This window comes from Mastomys coucha, unplaced genomic scaffold, assembly GCF_008632895.1.
Source record: "Mastomys coucha isolate ucsf_1 unplaced genomic scaffold, UCSF_Mcou_1 pScaffold1, whole genome shotgun sequence".
NCBI classification, from domain to species: domain Eukaryota; kingdom Metazoa; phylum Chordata; class Mammalia; order Rodentia; family Muridae; genus Mastomys; species Mastomys coucha.
Window position 1 is genome coordinate 78,326,558 of NW_022196891.1, and position 14,419 is coordinate 78,340,976.

A 14,419-nucleotide genomic window follows, 5' to 3' on the forward strand; every position below is an offset into this window, starting at 1 on the left:
CGCTAATGCAGGATGCTACGGGGGTGGGTGGGGTGGGTGGGCACAGGGTAGAGCTGTAAAGGCAACCTAGATCACAAGTAGATTACAGTTTGGGGAAATCTGCCCAAGCAAGGACTCAACCAACAAGAGCCCACCACTCCCTCGACCAAGTCCCCTCACTTCTCGCCCTGGTGTGCGCAAACCGGCTGGAAGCCTAGGGGCTTCGTCATCGCCATAGCCTTCCGCCTTCCCACTCGCTCCGGGCGCACGTGCTCAAAGAGTCCCTGCCCCTCCCGCCTCCGCGCGCCGGGGGCCCAGCAAGTTTCCTACGAGAGGCGGGCGGGTGCACACCGCATCTCCGAGCCGCCGCCTCCCCGGCCCCCGCCGCCGCAGTCTCCGCCCGCGGGGAGGGCGCGCTCCGGAGCCGGCGAGGGTGGGGCGCCGCGAGGGAGGGGTCCCGGCGCCGCAGTCGTCGCGGCGCCCGCGACAGCAGCAGCAGCGGCAGCGGCAGCAGCAGCAGGTGGAGCCCCGCTCAGCTGCGAGCAGCACTTGGCCGGAAACCCGCGTCGCCGCAGCAGCCACCCGGCCAGGAGCTGGCCCTCCAGGCTGGAGCCCACGCCGCCCCGGTCCGACCCAGTTTCCCAGGCACCGGGTTACCGAAGCCGGCGGCCGGGGGACGCGGTTTGGGGCCGGGGCCGGATGCATCTTTGTGCGCAGAGCTGCGCTGGGAGACTCCAGCCCCCGGCGCAGGGCTAACGGGACCTGGCCCCATCTCGGCCACCTAAAGACTTGTGCTCCGGGGACAGAGCGGCTGTGGGATCCGGAGCCCGGGCCCCTGGCCGGACACTGTGGAAGTCTGGGTGGCGTGCTCGCTCCAGAGAGAGAGAGAGGGCTCTTTCCAGAAGACCGGACCTCCTCGCCTGGTCCTGAGTGGAGTCCTCGCACCCGGCGCCTGTTGGTGGCGAGGACCTCTCTAGTTGACACCAGTCTGCGGGTTCTCTGCTGGTTGGGTTTCTTCTTCGGCTAGGGGAACAGTTGCCACCAGCGACCTTCTGTGCCTGTGGGCGCTCCAGGTCCTGGGTGTCCAGTCCTGCCGGAATTGTCCCGGCTTCGCTGACCCTCAACTCTGACTCTGCTTGTCGTGGGTGCACCTAGCCGTTTGGTTTCCTGCCGGGAGCGCGCAGACTAGACATCTTTCTGGCTCTCATTTGGAAAGGCACCGGTCTCCAGGGAGCGGCTGTGTGTGTGTGTGTGTGTGTGTGTGTGTGTGTGTGTGTGGTGGGATCCGGGGTCCTCAGCCATGGCCTTCACTTTCGCAGCTTTCTGCTACATGCTGTCCCTGGTGCTCTGCGCTGCGCTCATCTTCTTCGCTATCTGGCACGTGAGTAACCTGCGGCGGCTTCTAACTCTCCTGTTACCCCCCCCCCCCCAATGCCCACCTCATTTCCTCATTTCACTCGCCTTTTAGACCTTGCAGGCAAGGGCGGACTGCCAGGCCAGGCAGAAGTACTTGCTGGGCAGACCTTGCCCATCTCTCCTGTCCCGGGGCAGAGAACACAGTTCTTGGCATCCTGAGGCCAGGCGGCACCCGTACCGGACGCCTACCTGCCGCGGCTGGAGCCTGTGGCCAGTGGAGCCTCCCTGCGGGGCACATTCCTGGGCGTGGCAAGGTGTCCCAGCCAGGCCAAGAGTAGTGGCTCAAAACTCCATCTCCCCGGTTTCCGCACCCCACCCCCCTTCTCCCCTGCCTGTAGGAGAGAAGAAGCGCTGCCGGTGTCCCAGGCAATTAGTCAAGTAACTATAACAACTAAACATTTAAAATGTCAGCATCTGTGGTGGGTTGCGTTTAGACATAATTGGAGACAAAGTGGAAACACAACCAGAGTGCCTTGTAAGAGGAAGCAGAGAGAGGCCAGGCAGGAGGGGAGGGAAATCAAGAGAGATGGGAGTGAAGAGAGAAGAGGGAGGGAGAGAGGGAGACCAGGATAAATAAGGTTCTAGGTGTTGTAGATCTGGCCAGGTCCCATCATCCTCAGGACGCAAGCTTCCACCCAGCATGGAGAGCAGACCCGTCCTAGGTCATCAGGTGTGGGGTGTGGAGCGGTGTGGAGGGGAGGACTTCTGAAGGGGAGTAAAGAGAAGAGCGAAGGAGGACCTAAGGGGGGCCAGGCAGAAGTCTCCTGGGGACTGTGTCACATTTCACAAACCCTTGCCCCCCCCCCAGCTTCCTTCCGAGGCTGCTTAAGCCCCCCCACCTTCACACTCTGGGAAGGCTGATCAGAAGGGCCAAGGTCCCAGTGATTGACAGGCACCATGAACACAGCCTTACTCTTCCAGCAGGGTTGGGTGATAGAGGGACCCTGAGACCAGCTCCTGAAGGCCTGGTTCTGGAGAGCCTTGGAGAGATTGTATACAGCAGGAGATGACCCAGAAGGAAGAAGACTGAGGAGCAGTTGAGATGCCCATGTTTTGTCTGAGTTGCCTGTAGTGTGAGAGGGTTTATCTTAAAATAGAACCCTGAGTCTCCTGCTCCTTGTCACTAGACAAGGAGCAGTGGGAGGGTGCCTGGGAAGGAGCAAGGGACTTCTAACCACCAGTCCTTGAAAAGACACCCTGTAGATCACATCTAAGCTTCTACTAATTCCTAAGCTTGCATAATCACTTAGCATTTGGTTTAGGGATGTAGAAATAAGAGAGAGGGGGGTCCAATGTAGGAATTTGGGGGCTAATGTAAAAAGTCAGTTACATGTGATGGGATTTTGTCCTCTCTGCCCTGGAATGCTGTTCTACTGCACACAGTTGGATTTTGAGGATGTGGTAGTTGTAAAGAGAGAGGGAGAAGGAGATGGGGAGAGAGAGAGAGAGAGAGAGAGAGAGAGAGAGAGAGAGAGAGAGAGAGAGAGAGAGAGAGAGAGAGAGAGAGAGAGAGAGAGAGAGAGAGAGAGACCTTCCCTGGATAGGATGAACAGGGATTCAAGGTAGGGAATGCTCAAACATACAGCAGAGTTCTGCTCCAGTGTTCCAAAGGAACTTTCTCAGCTTCTTCGTACTTGGGAAGGCTAATACATTCTCAAAGGCTAAAACTTAATTTGGTTTTTCTTTCTGGTTTTGCTTTGTCTGGAAGGTAGCAGGTCCTGAGAGCACTCCTGACTCCTTCAGGCTTGATGTTCACTGCACTGGCTCCCGAGGCAGCCAGGGTCACCTGGAAGAAGTCTCTTCTCTCCCTAAGAGTGTGTGCATGTCTGTGTGTGTGTGTGTAGGTGGGGGTGGGTGGGTGGGTGTGGGGAAGGCTATACAAAACTCTAGGACCAGCTAATAAAGTAAATGATTTGGGCAGCTAAGTTGAGCAAGAGACATCTGAATGCCAGTTGCATGTCCTAGTGATCTTGCGCTGGCCTCTGCCCCCCCCCCCAACTCTCTTCTTCCAATCTGAAGGGTACAAAGCAATCAAATCCCAAGTCAGGTCCTGTTGGCACCCCTAGTGGAAGTGACATAGTGATAGCAGGGTCAGCTTCTGTCCCTAGTCTTTCCCTTTTCTCTGAATCAAGCAATCTGCCCCCCCTCCCCCCGGCTGTCATCCCCCCCATCTGGTACCTGAATATGGAAAGGGGAACTCAGACACAGTCTAACTTCCTGACACACACACACACACACACACACACACACACACACACACACACATACTGTGCTTGTGGGTTCTTGCTGGGATGGTGTAATCATTTCAACCAAAAATTTAGGAGCGTTGGTAGACCGTGCATTTGCCTTCTTTCTGGCATCTTACGTTTCTACACATTTCCTGATCTGACGAGTCATAAGTCACTGATTGCTTAGTATGTATTGGCATCCCAAGTAATGAATAGGCATTTAATAAAAAGTGGTTAAAATGCCATCACCTTGGGCTAAAAGAGATGCAGGGGGCATTTTCCCTCCTTTTTCTTTTCCTATTTATTCATACACTGCATACCTACTTAAGGAGAACGATAGAAGTTACTATGTATCCACTACGTAGTTTGGAGAGGACCTGTCAGGTGTATCTCCGGTAGCTCGCCTCCCTTCCCCCAGTCTCTCCTGGATGTCTAGAAGCAAAGATGCATAAGGCTGATTAACAGCACATTTAAGTCTTGATTTTTTTTTTTTTTTTTTTGCCTTGAAAAAAAATCTATCTGCCTTGCCTTCAAATGAAGCTGCTTCATGTCAGCCACCACCTTTGAGAACATTTTTCCTGCTTTGCAGAAGGAGAGAAAAGCTGACGGTGGTTGGTTGGTTTGTTTTAGACCATGGCTTTGTATTCTTCACATATCTTGTCTCTTACATGCCAGGGCATCCTTTACTCTCTACGGATGACTTTTTACACTTGAAGAATCCATGGCTCTGAGAGATTCTCAAACCTGTCCAAGCCTGTGCTGCTGGTACGTGTTAGGCTTGGGATTTGAGACTCTTATGGCCAAATCCTTTCTTCAGCCATAACCACTGGCTTTGAATTATTGATTTAATAATAGTTTCTACCCAAAACATTACTTTCTATGTAAGTAAGATATTTAGAGTTAGAATTTCTGGCTGGAGTATAACAAGGCTCAGAGTATTGACATGTAGCCCATACTGGCCTGGCATTCACCCTCACCCTACCTTCATCTCCAAAGCACTAAGGCTGCAGGCATTTACAGTACACCCAGCTCTGTGCATTCCTCTTTAAAAGAAGGACCTCTTACATCTTCTTACAAATTAGGCTTTTACTTATAAAAGCAAAAGGATACAGGATCCTTTCCAAAAAGTTTGAAAATACAACAATATGCAGTGAAAAAGCTACCGCCCATCTTTCTGTCTATAAAATATTGGATTAGGTGGTGTGTGTGTGTGTGTGTGTGTGTGCATTTTAAAAGCTGCATGTAGATGCTTAGAAGGGGAAAATCTCACAAGTGTTCTGAACGGTTCACTCTGTGGAGTGATGTCTGTTTCCAGCCAGTCTGAGATGAACAGTGTTTACTCACAATTCAGAATCTTTCCTGCTCCAGCTTGGCCGAGGCTGTTTGCAGACGGTCTCATTATATAAACACAGATGAAGCCGTTCTTTGAAAAGATCAAAGATGGATTACCATTTATTTCAGGTATTTAGTCTTCCAGGTTTTTTTCACAGCTATTGCTCCAACTATCTATCTGTCTGTTTGTCCACCTGCCCATCCGCCCATCCACCCGCCCATCCATCCATCCATCCATCCATCCATCCATCCATCCATCCACCTATGTGCATTGGTGTTTTGCTTGCATATATGTCTGTGTGAGGGTGTCAGATCCCCTGGAGATTGAGTTACAAACAATTGTGAGCTGCCATGTGGGTCCTGGGAATTGAACCATCCTCTGGAAGAGCAGCCAGGGCTCTTAACTGCTGAGCCATCTCTCCATCCCTGTTTTCCAAGTTTTTAATATCTAGAGTCCACTAGGGATAGATATTATTTTCACCGGTTACCCATCCATAAGAAAAGAAAGGGGGAGGTTGTGAAACAGAACCCTTGGGGCTCACGGTAACCTTTTCCCCAGAGACCCTCTTTGACCTGCTCTGACCCAGGGGCAAATGTGAGCACTTTCCAGGGCTTCCCTGGCTTCCACTGCTGGTCTGTTTAAATCAAGCCATCCTCATGCATCCAGGGTAAGGCACCTGCGGCGGCTGCCTGTCCTTTCCATCCCCTGCCTCCCCATGGTCTCACTCCCTCTCTACAGAAGGAGAAAAACCTTTTCTGCCCATCCTTGTTCTCCACAGCTGTGGATGACCCTGGGGGCACAGAGATGCTTAATCATCTTTACAAAAGATTCTCCAGCTTCTTTGCCTGGTCCACTTCTGGCTGCTCTTGGAGGCCACACCCTAGGTGCATCCTTTTATGGACCTTGGTGCTTTGGAACCTGGAGAACTACAACTGATGCATAAGACCAACCATTTGTGGGGCTCGTGGCCTGTGATACTAGTGGAGGGTTCCCCCCACAGGCTATGGGGAGCACTGACAAACCTGGGGGGCGCTTTCTGTCTGCTGTGGTATTCATTTCTTGTTTCAGCTTGTGGTGAGTACTGGCTGGCCCGCTCCCAAAGCCAGTCTTGTCACCGTTGTATCTCCATCAATCATGTTGTAAGAACAGGGGAGAGGACAGGACTCAGGGGGCTCTGGAAACAAGCCAGTGCTGGCTGCAGAGCTTCCTCCGCTGCTGACGTTTTCAGATTTCCTAAGGTGAGATGTGGCAGAGCCACCAAAACGGTGTCTTCTGGCTCTCCAGTCTCTGAGCAAAGGCCAGGTGAAGCTGTGTCTACCTGTACCAACCCTGAGACCACACTTGGCTTCACTTTTCCTCTTGTCCCCTCCAGCCACGGCTCTGTGCATTCCCTTGGCTCTGTGCTTTATTCGCTGGACCGGTTTTCTGCTACCAACTTCCTTCCCAGAAGGGGAGGAGTGCCTCATTTTCCCATCAATGTGCTCTCTCAACAGCATCCTTTCCACTCTTGGCTGTCACTGTGGTCTGCCTCTGTGGACCACTCTCTGAAGGATCCACCAAGGATTGGACATAGTCACGGACACATCGTCACTGACCTATGTTGTGGTCGGTCACCTGCCCTTCTGTCAGAGACTGCCTATGACCTCTTGACCACACCTCTGCCTATCATTCCAGGCAGCTGGGCCCTCTTCCTTCCACTCTGCTTGGGATTCCTGTTAGGACCGTATTTTCCCCCTTTCCCAGGACATTGTCCCTTGGGGACATGATTCTTTTTAAGCTCATCCATCACTCGGCTCATCTGGGCATATCTTCTTCATGTGACCATGTTACCTTTGTGGTGGGAGCCCTCTGTTTAGTGACAATTTTGGAGTTTTGGTTTCTTTGAAAAACACAGAAATAGTACGGGAATGTGTTTTCTTTCTGATCCCAGGTGTGGGATGTGGGACTACTTTGGCTTGTCCACAGCCGCTGCCTGTGACTTGCCTTGTGCTCTAGCAGGGGTGTGATTTTGACAGTTGTGATTGTGTGACCTCTGGAATTCTGGGGACTTTTCAGAGGGTACATTAATGCTAGGGCCCTGAGAAGTTGGGGGAGGAGGTTGTTGGTTGGTTGTCGTTGGTGGTAGTGCTTTGTTATGTAGTTTTGTGCAAAGAAGAAGCAAGAAGAGATCATGTATCCTGACGGTAAAGATTAAACTTGCCCCCGAGGGACCCGGGACCCAACGCCTCTAATCGGCAGGAAGTAGTGTAACAATAACGACCTTCCTTTCTGACCCTGACTTCACTCAGGGTTCTTCTCCTCTCTACTCCCTTTTTCTCTCTTATCTAGTGTTAAGGGTTGAGGTGGAAGAAAAGAGGTGGAGAAGGGTGGAAGATAGACGAATTCACAAAGTATCCAAAAACAGCTGCACTTCTGTGCCAGGAATGCACTCACGTACCCCTCTGCTCTCAGCCTAGAGCCCCAAGGACGCCTGGCATCCAGGTGAATGCATAGTGTGGCCTTGGCTGGTCCTTATCATAGGCTCTGCCCATCAGCACGGCCTGGGTCTGAGTCATGAACTTTCTCCATACTTATGTTTTTATGTTTTTATGTTTATGTTTATGTCTTATGTTTTTGTCACATTCTTGGAGCCCTAGAAGCTCCTACACTCCTGTGTTTGTGTCAGGCTCACTGATAGGACGGAGCCTCTCGTGAGGAACACCTCACTGCTCCGCGCTGATAGGATGGAGCCTGTCATGAGGAGCACCTCACTACCCTGCCATCTTGGTCTTTTCTGTCACTGTAACAAAACATGGTAGACCAGGTAGTAGAAACAAGAGTTCATTTGGTTCATAGGTCTAAGATCTAAGGGCTATTCCTGGCAAGGGTCTTCTTACTACGCCACACCATGATGGAAGGCACCATTTGGCATGAGAGCATGTGTTTAGGAGAGGTTATGTTGCCGGGGTGGGGGGGGGTTGGGTTCCACATTATACTTTTAGAACTAACCTCACCTGTGACAGCAGCCTTGATCCATGCATGGAGGTGGTACCCATGACTTCATCACCTCCTAAAGGTCCCACTGCTTCCTACCATCACAGCGGCAAATTAAATTTCAACATGGTTTTTAATGAAACAACCAGAGCACAGCACCCGCCCTCTACGAGCTTCTCCATGTATGCTCTGGTAAATTCATTTCTTCCTTGACGACAGCCACCGTCCCCCTTTTGTTGAAGCTGCGGTCTTCCGTGACCCCTCAGTACCTCACCCCACAGCCGTATCTCCAGGCCTTCTGACATGCTAAGTTTCTTCTTCCAGAGAGGTTTTTGCCTTCCCAGATCCTGCCCCCTTCCTCTTTATTTTCTTCCATCAGACAGACTCATAATGCACTGGGGATCGATCCATCTTCCAGGTCTGGGCAGGATCAGTATTTTGCCAGATGTGTTCCTTCCCTGTTCCTAAGCTAAGCCTTGGAAGTCTTTGACCCCTGCCCGAAGTCTACAGTGCTTATTCACTCAGTGCCTGTCAAGGACACTGGTGGCTTTCTGATGGGCAGTCTCTTGGTATCGGTTAGTTTACGGAGACTTCTTTGTGGTCTGGGCACTGCTGTTCATGCTTGCCTTCCTGGTCCCTCTATTCTGGATCCTGCCTCGGATCTTCTCTCTACTCCGAACATTTCCTCACTTTTCTCCTGGTTGTTTTCTTTCTTTCTGCCTCTTAGATTTGGTCTTAGAACAGGCCTGAGTCTGCCTCTATGAGTGGCCAGTCCCATGCTCGCTTGTTCTACGCTGAACCTGTATGCCTTCGTCACTCAAGGCCTCCACGGATCTGGTCCTTAGCTATGGACCTCTCCGCTTTCTCCTTTCCCAGTTATCATTAAGCGTTATAGCTTTTTGTCACTGGAAGAGTGAACTTGTGAAAGAGTTGTCTGGGCTCCATGATCCAGTGACCAGATGGCTTTGGTAGTCCTTCATGAGTACGAGGCAGAGCAAAATAGTAAATCACATTAACACAGGAAGCAAGGATGAAGAGGATAAAGAGGTTGGGGGGTTCCTATAATCTCCTGAAAGGTCACACCTGAGTGCCCTGATGACCTCCTGGCAGGCTCCACCTCTGAAAGACTGAGTCCTTAATGTGTACCCTCTTGGGACATGCACCATTCAAACACAGTTACTCATACCCTCTTCTCTGCCTCATGGCCACCCTGCCTTGGGCCAGACTTGATTTGCTCTTCCTGGGAGCATCATATCCCTTCAAAATTGGCCTCCTGGGTTTTCATCTCACCCGACTGACAGAATCCATGTGCTATAACTCTCTCCAGAGTACTCACTCCAGTAGCTGAGAGAATCTCTGTATGCCATCTCCAGAATAAAACCCCTTCTGGCCTCCCTTACCCACAATGCTTAGCAGGGTTCCAAGGCTAGGCCCAGTTCATGGTTTCACCCCATTTGATATCATTTGTCCCAGTCTATTCCCAAATGGGTCCTTCCACTTCCCTGGAATGCTGTCTATTCATCCCTTTCCTTATTGGGCTGGCTGAGTTCCAGTCTTGCATTTCCCGAGAGCCCTGCACTGCCCCTCATTTATTTCCCCTGTGCCCCTTACCCCCCAAGGTTTCACTGGTCTCGCAGCACTGGGCTACAGGTTCTTGGGGATTGGAACGGCTCCCATCTGTTGTGGCCTCAATATATCCAGCGCATGGGTGGTATGATGATTAGAGCTGTTACTGCAGAATGAGTAAATTCAGCATCTGGCTAATTTACTGGGTCAGCCAAGCTTGACAAACTCTTCCTTGATGAATAGTTTCCTAGACTTACAATAGTCTTATAGATTTTTCTAGAATCATAACATTCCTGGACCGGCAGGAGGCATCTCAGGTCTGGTGGCTCTGTCTGCGAGGGAAGGTTCCCTATTGTTCTCTTGCTGTGAAGAGACAACATGACCAGGTCAGCTCACAAAAGGCGTTTAATTGGGGGCTTGCTTACAGTTTCGGAAGGTTAGTCCTGTTCATCATGACAGGAAGCATGGCAGCACGCAGACACAGTGCTGAGAGCTTACATCTGGTCTGCAGGCAGGAAGGAGGAAGAGAGTGAGACTGGGCCAGGTGTGGAGCTTTTGAAATCTCAAAGAACCTCCTCCTAGTGACTTATCTTCTTCAAGAAGGCCATACCTCAGAGTCCTTAAACCGTTCCACCAGCTGGGAACCAAACATTGAAATATGTGGGCGCTGGGGCTCCTTCTTACTGAAACTACCACAGTAGTGAACTTTGATCCAGTATCTCTAGAGAGAGGGGAGATGCTCAAAGGGACAAGGCAGGAGGGTGAAGGGATGGAGACTCAACCACGATCTCCACGATCTTACCAGGAAAGCTCTGCTTACAAGGTCTGTAAGATGGTGACTTCAACCCAGGAGGGTTGCATCCTGGGCATTGTACCGTTATTGGGGATGATACTGTGTGTAGGGTCATAGTCCCATTGGGTCGCTGTGGTACCCATTTGTGTGCTTGTACGATGAAATGTGTCCTGTGGTACACGCATGAGATTGTGTGTTTCCTTGTGCATACATGGAGAGCCCAGAGCAAGATGTCAGGTGTCTTCCTCTACCGCCTTCTATCCTACTGTCTAGAGATAGGGTCTCTTACTAGTCTAAAAGCTTGCATTTCTGGCTAGGCTGGGTGGTCAGTGAGCTCTTAGGATCGACCTATTTCTACTTCACATTGATGGTGTTATAGGCATGCACAGCCATGACTATTATTATCTTAAATGTAGGTCCTGTGGATTCAAACTCATACTGACTCACTGAGCCATCTCACCAGCCCCTGCGATACCCATTGAAATCTTATTCCATTTATTATGTGTGTGTATGTATGTGTGTAGGCGTATGCACACAGGCACGATGCATGATGTGCGAGGGGTCAGAGGACAACTTGTGGGAGTCACTGGTATCTCTCTCTACCGTGTGGGTCTTAGAGATGATACTCAGGCTGTCAGGCTTGGTGACAAGTGCCTCCTCCTGCTGTGCCATCTCCCCAGTCCCTGCGAGACCCATTTTTGATCGTAATTGTGAAATACACGGTTCCCTCACCACTTGGCAACCAGATGGAGATAATCTCCTTGTGGCTTGTGGGGGCAAATATTAAAATCGAGCCGATGCCTTTGCAGTTCAGGTTGCTGCCTTCTCGTGGTGGCTTAAGAGACCTTAGAAAGGAAACTGAATTGTTCTGAATAAAGGAGAGGTACCGAGTGAGTCCTGCCACAGGCAGGGAAGCTGTTCCCATGCATTCCAACCTTGGATCTGGGGGTGGGGGTGGGGCAGCTGCTGCTGGGGTGGGGGAGATCACTCATGTCCAGTCTCTGAATCCTCATGGGTGACTGAGACTTCTGTATGCTCAATAGCACGGGGAGTCTGATTAAATCCCATAAAGGTCATGAAAACTCCCAAGTGCACAATTAAATCCTGAGTTGGTCTCTGAATACCAATGCAGAACTTAATGATGAGGCTGGCAAATATTTTTAATTTAGCATGGAAAGAGAGGCAAACCCAAGACTTTCTTACATGTATTAAAATAAAGCTGAAACACAAAGCGTGGAAAAGGCACCCAAAATCAAGGGTGGGCTGATAGAATGAAGTGGGGCTACCAGCATTTCTGCATGTACGGTGTGGTACCTGTGATGGTTCGGGGTCAGCTTGGTTAGAACCAAGAATCACCGGGGAGGAGAGTCTAAATGAAGAACTGTCAACATGGGGTTGGCCTGTGGGCCTGTCTATGAGAGATTGCCCTAAGTAACTTAATCAGTGTGGGAAGATCCAGTCCGATGTGGGCGGTACCATTTCCTAGGCACGGTTCCTGAACCGTGGAGTGGAGAAATAGAACTGAGCACAAGCAAGCCAGTGAGCATGTATATATTCTCCTGTGTTCTCACAATCGTGAACGTAATGGGTCTAGCTGTTGGAAAGTCTTACCTTGATTTCCCACACACAATGATGAATGGTCACCTGGAATTGTACGCTGACACAAACATTGCCCCCCTCCCCCAGCCCCCCGCAGTTGCTTCATGTCAGGATGTTTTATCATAACAACAGAAGTGAAACTCCGACTAGTGCCCTAGACATTAAAAACCAGGAGAGGCTTGGTTAGATGTTCCTGCAGCAGGGCATGGGCTTGAAGACTCGGCTTAAGGTCTTATGCGGTGGATGAAGTTGCTGTAGGAAGATACTGGGTGTGGAGACATCTGCCTGTCTTTGAACTTAGTCTCCCATTGGTCGCCATCTCAGGGGCCCCAGCACCACAGCAAGACTGTTGACCCTTGGACATGCTTGTTTATTACTCTTGCCACAAGGAAAAAAAAATCGTGTCTCCTGGATCTAAATTCTGCCTGTTCTTTTCTATTGTTCGCCTCTGTTCTCATTTTAAACTATTCTTCACTTGAGCCCGTCACCTGCTCCCATGACGTGACAAACTTGGGTGGCTCATTTGTACCTGTGTGTGTGTGTGTGTATTCATATATTTTGTGTGCTTGTGTATTCATGTATTTTCACACGTGAGCATGTGCCTTGGCTTCTCAACAGATGTAGAAGCTGACCATAATAACAACATGTGTACAGTCTGACTGAGAATTTTAAGGAACATGTTGGATGCCTGCTGAGCACACGGCTGGTGGGCGGTGGCCCTCAGACTGTTGACAGGAATAAGTGACCTCTGAGCGGCTTCGTTTGGCTTGTGGAACCAGAAGCTTGTGTGTTTCTCATTTGAAGATGAGGAGACGAAGCTTTGGGGATACTGGTGAGCCCTGCAAAGCTGGGCCCGGCACAGTGTGGGCGAGGGATGAGCACAGTGCACACCGGGATGCTCCTGCATCATCCCTGTGCCTGGGAGAGGCATTGTGGTATGGAGCTGCCTGCTTCCTTCTGTCTCCCGGACTTGCGCAGTGTACCTATTTGGTACAGAGTTCAGGAGCCTAGTCAGGAGCCCAGATGCCATTGCCTGAGAAAATGGCTTCTCCAAGGCTCCCTGGGTGCTAAACCTGTTACTTCAGGACTTGGCACTTCTTTTTTTTTTTTCTTTTTCCTTTGCAAAGGCATTTCATGTATTCTTTTCATAAGCATTACAGATGCTCAAAGGGTCCACATTACCAACATGACCATTGCTCTCTTTATACTAGTTAGTATATAACCTCACTTTCAGGTTGGGAGGGATGGAGGCTTGGTGAGGGCAAAGAGGGCCTTGCTACTTCACAAACACGGGCAGGAAGCCATGAAAGAGGCATGGGTAGGAAGGTGGCCAGCTGGCTTGCTCCTACACTTTTCCACCTCTAAGTGAGCTGTTCATATTCTCCTGGCTGCCCAGGATGGACAGCATGCATGCAGCTCACCAGGACAGGGGAAGAGTGGGAGAACAGCTGACTGCCAGAGGAGGGGTGCAGGATGGCTCCCAGTAGGGTACAACTCACAGCCCTGTGAGTGAAGACTTCCTCCCCTGCTCACTTGGCCTGGCCTCTTTCCCCACCTCTAGATTCTGTCCTACCGTCCTGGCAGCCTGGGCCATCTCCAAGGGTCCTTGGGATATGGGCTCTGTAACCCAATCTGCCCTACAGGGGCTCCGAGAGCAGAACCTTCCAGAAAAACTACCTGGCTCTGAGGCCAGTGCCTTAGAATAATAAGTTGGACTGAGGATAGCGCTAGAGTATCTGAACCATAAAATGATCCTTGAAAGTATAGTCTTGGCAGAGTGTCTTTGTGACATTTGCCAGGCCCCGAGTTCAATTCTTGGCACCAGAAAAATAACTAGAAACAAGCAAAACACAATTAGCCCGCTGTAGCTGAAGGCTTGGCCATGGCCTCGATACATTCAGGCACACGAAGGGCAGGAGCTGGCTGCTTCCTACTTCCCCTAGAACTTGTGCAAACGCCAAATGAGTGCTGGACTGGACTCTGTCTTGTGCGTGGCTAGACTCGGGCTGGCTCCCCAGGTTGCCTGTTTCCTTCAGTTCTGTCCTGCATCTACCCTTGACTAAATGTCCCCTACTACCTGTGAGAGAAAGGGGTCTCATTAGCCCCACAGTTTCTGCTCTGGGGTCTGTATAGCTTCTCTAAGCATCTTTAAATTTGATTTTTTTTTTTTAAATTATGGTACAATACAGAAGATGTTTATTGTCTCAAGTGTTTTAACACTTAAACACATCGTAAGTGCGTCAAGTGTATTCTGCACCCATCCACCGCCCATCTCCGGAACTTCACCTCTAAACTGAAACCCACCCACCTAATAGTAACCCCCTTAGTCCTGGCATCTGCCTTTTCACTTTCTATGACGTATATACTTTATATAAGTAAGGTATCCTACTTACATAAATTGAACATGCCGTGCTTTTCCTTTCTGCCTGGCTTATTTCACTTAGCACAATGTCTTGAAGGTCCCTCCACAAGATGACATATATCACAATTGAATCCTTATTAGATCGTGTAATGTCCCTTTAGATGTGTGCG

At 50.4% G+C, this 14,419-nt stretch overlaps 1 protein-coding gene across 1 annotated transcript in view; it reads left to right on the forward strand.

The window, feature by feature from the left end:
* The first annotated feature begins 324 nt into the window (after positions 1-324).
* The window catches only part of Cnih3 (cornichon family AMPA receptor auxiliary protein 3), a 115,022-nt gene continuing 100,927 nt past the window's right edge, over positions 325-14,419 (forward strand). The window contains exon 1 of the mRNA XM_031336874.1: positions 325-1,360. Coding sequence (XP_031192734.1) covers positions 1,280-1,360 — 81 coding nt within the window. The 5' untranslated portion in view covers positions 325-1,279. The remainder of the gene's footprint in view (positions 1,361-14,419) is intronic.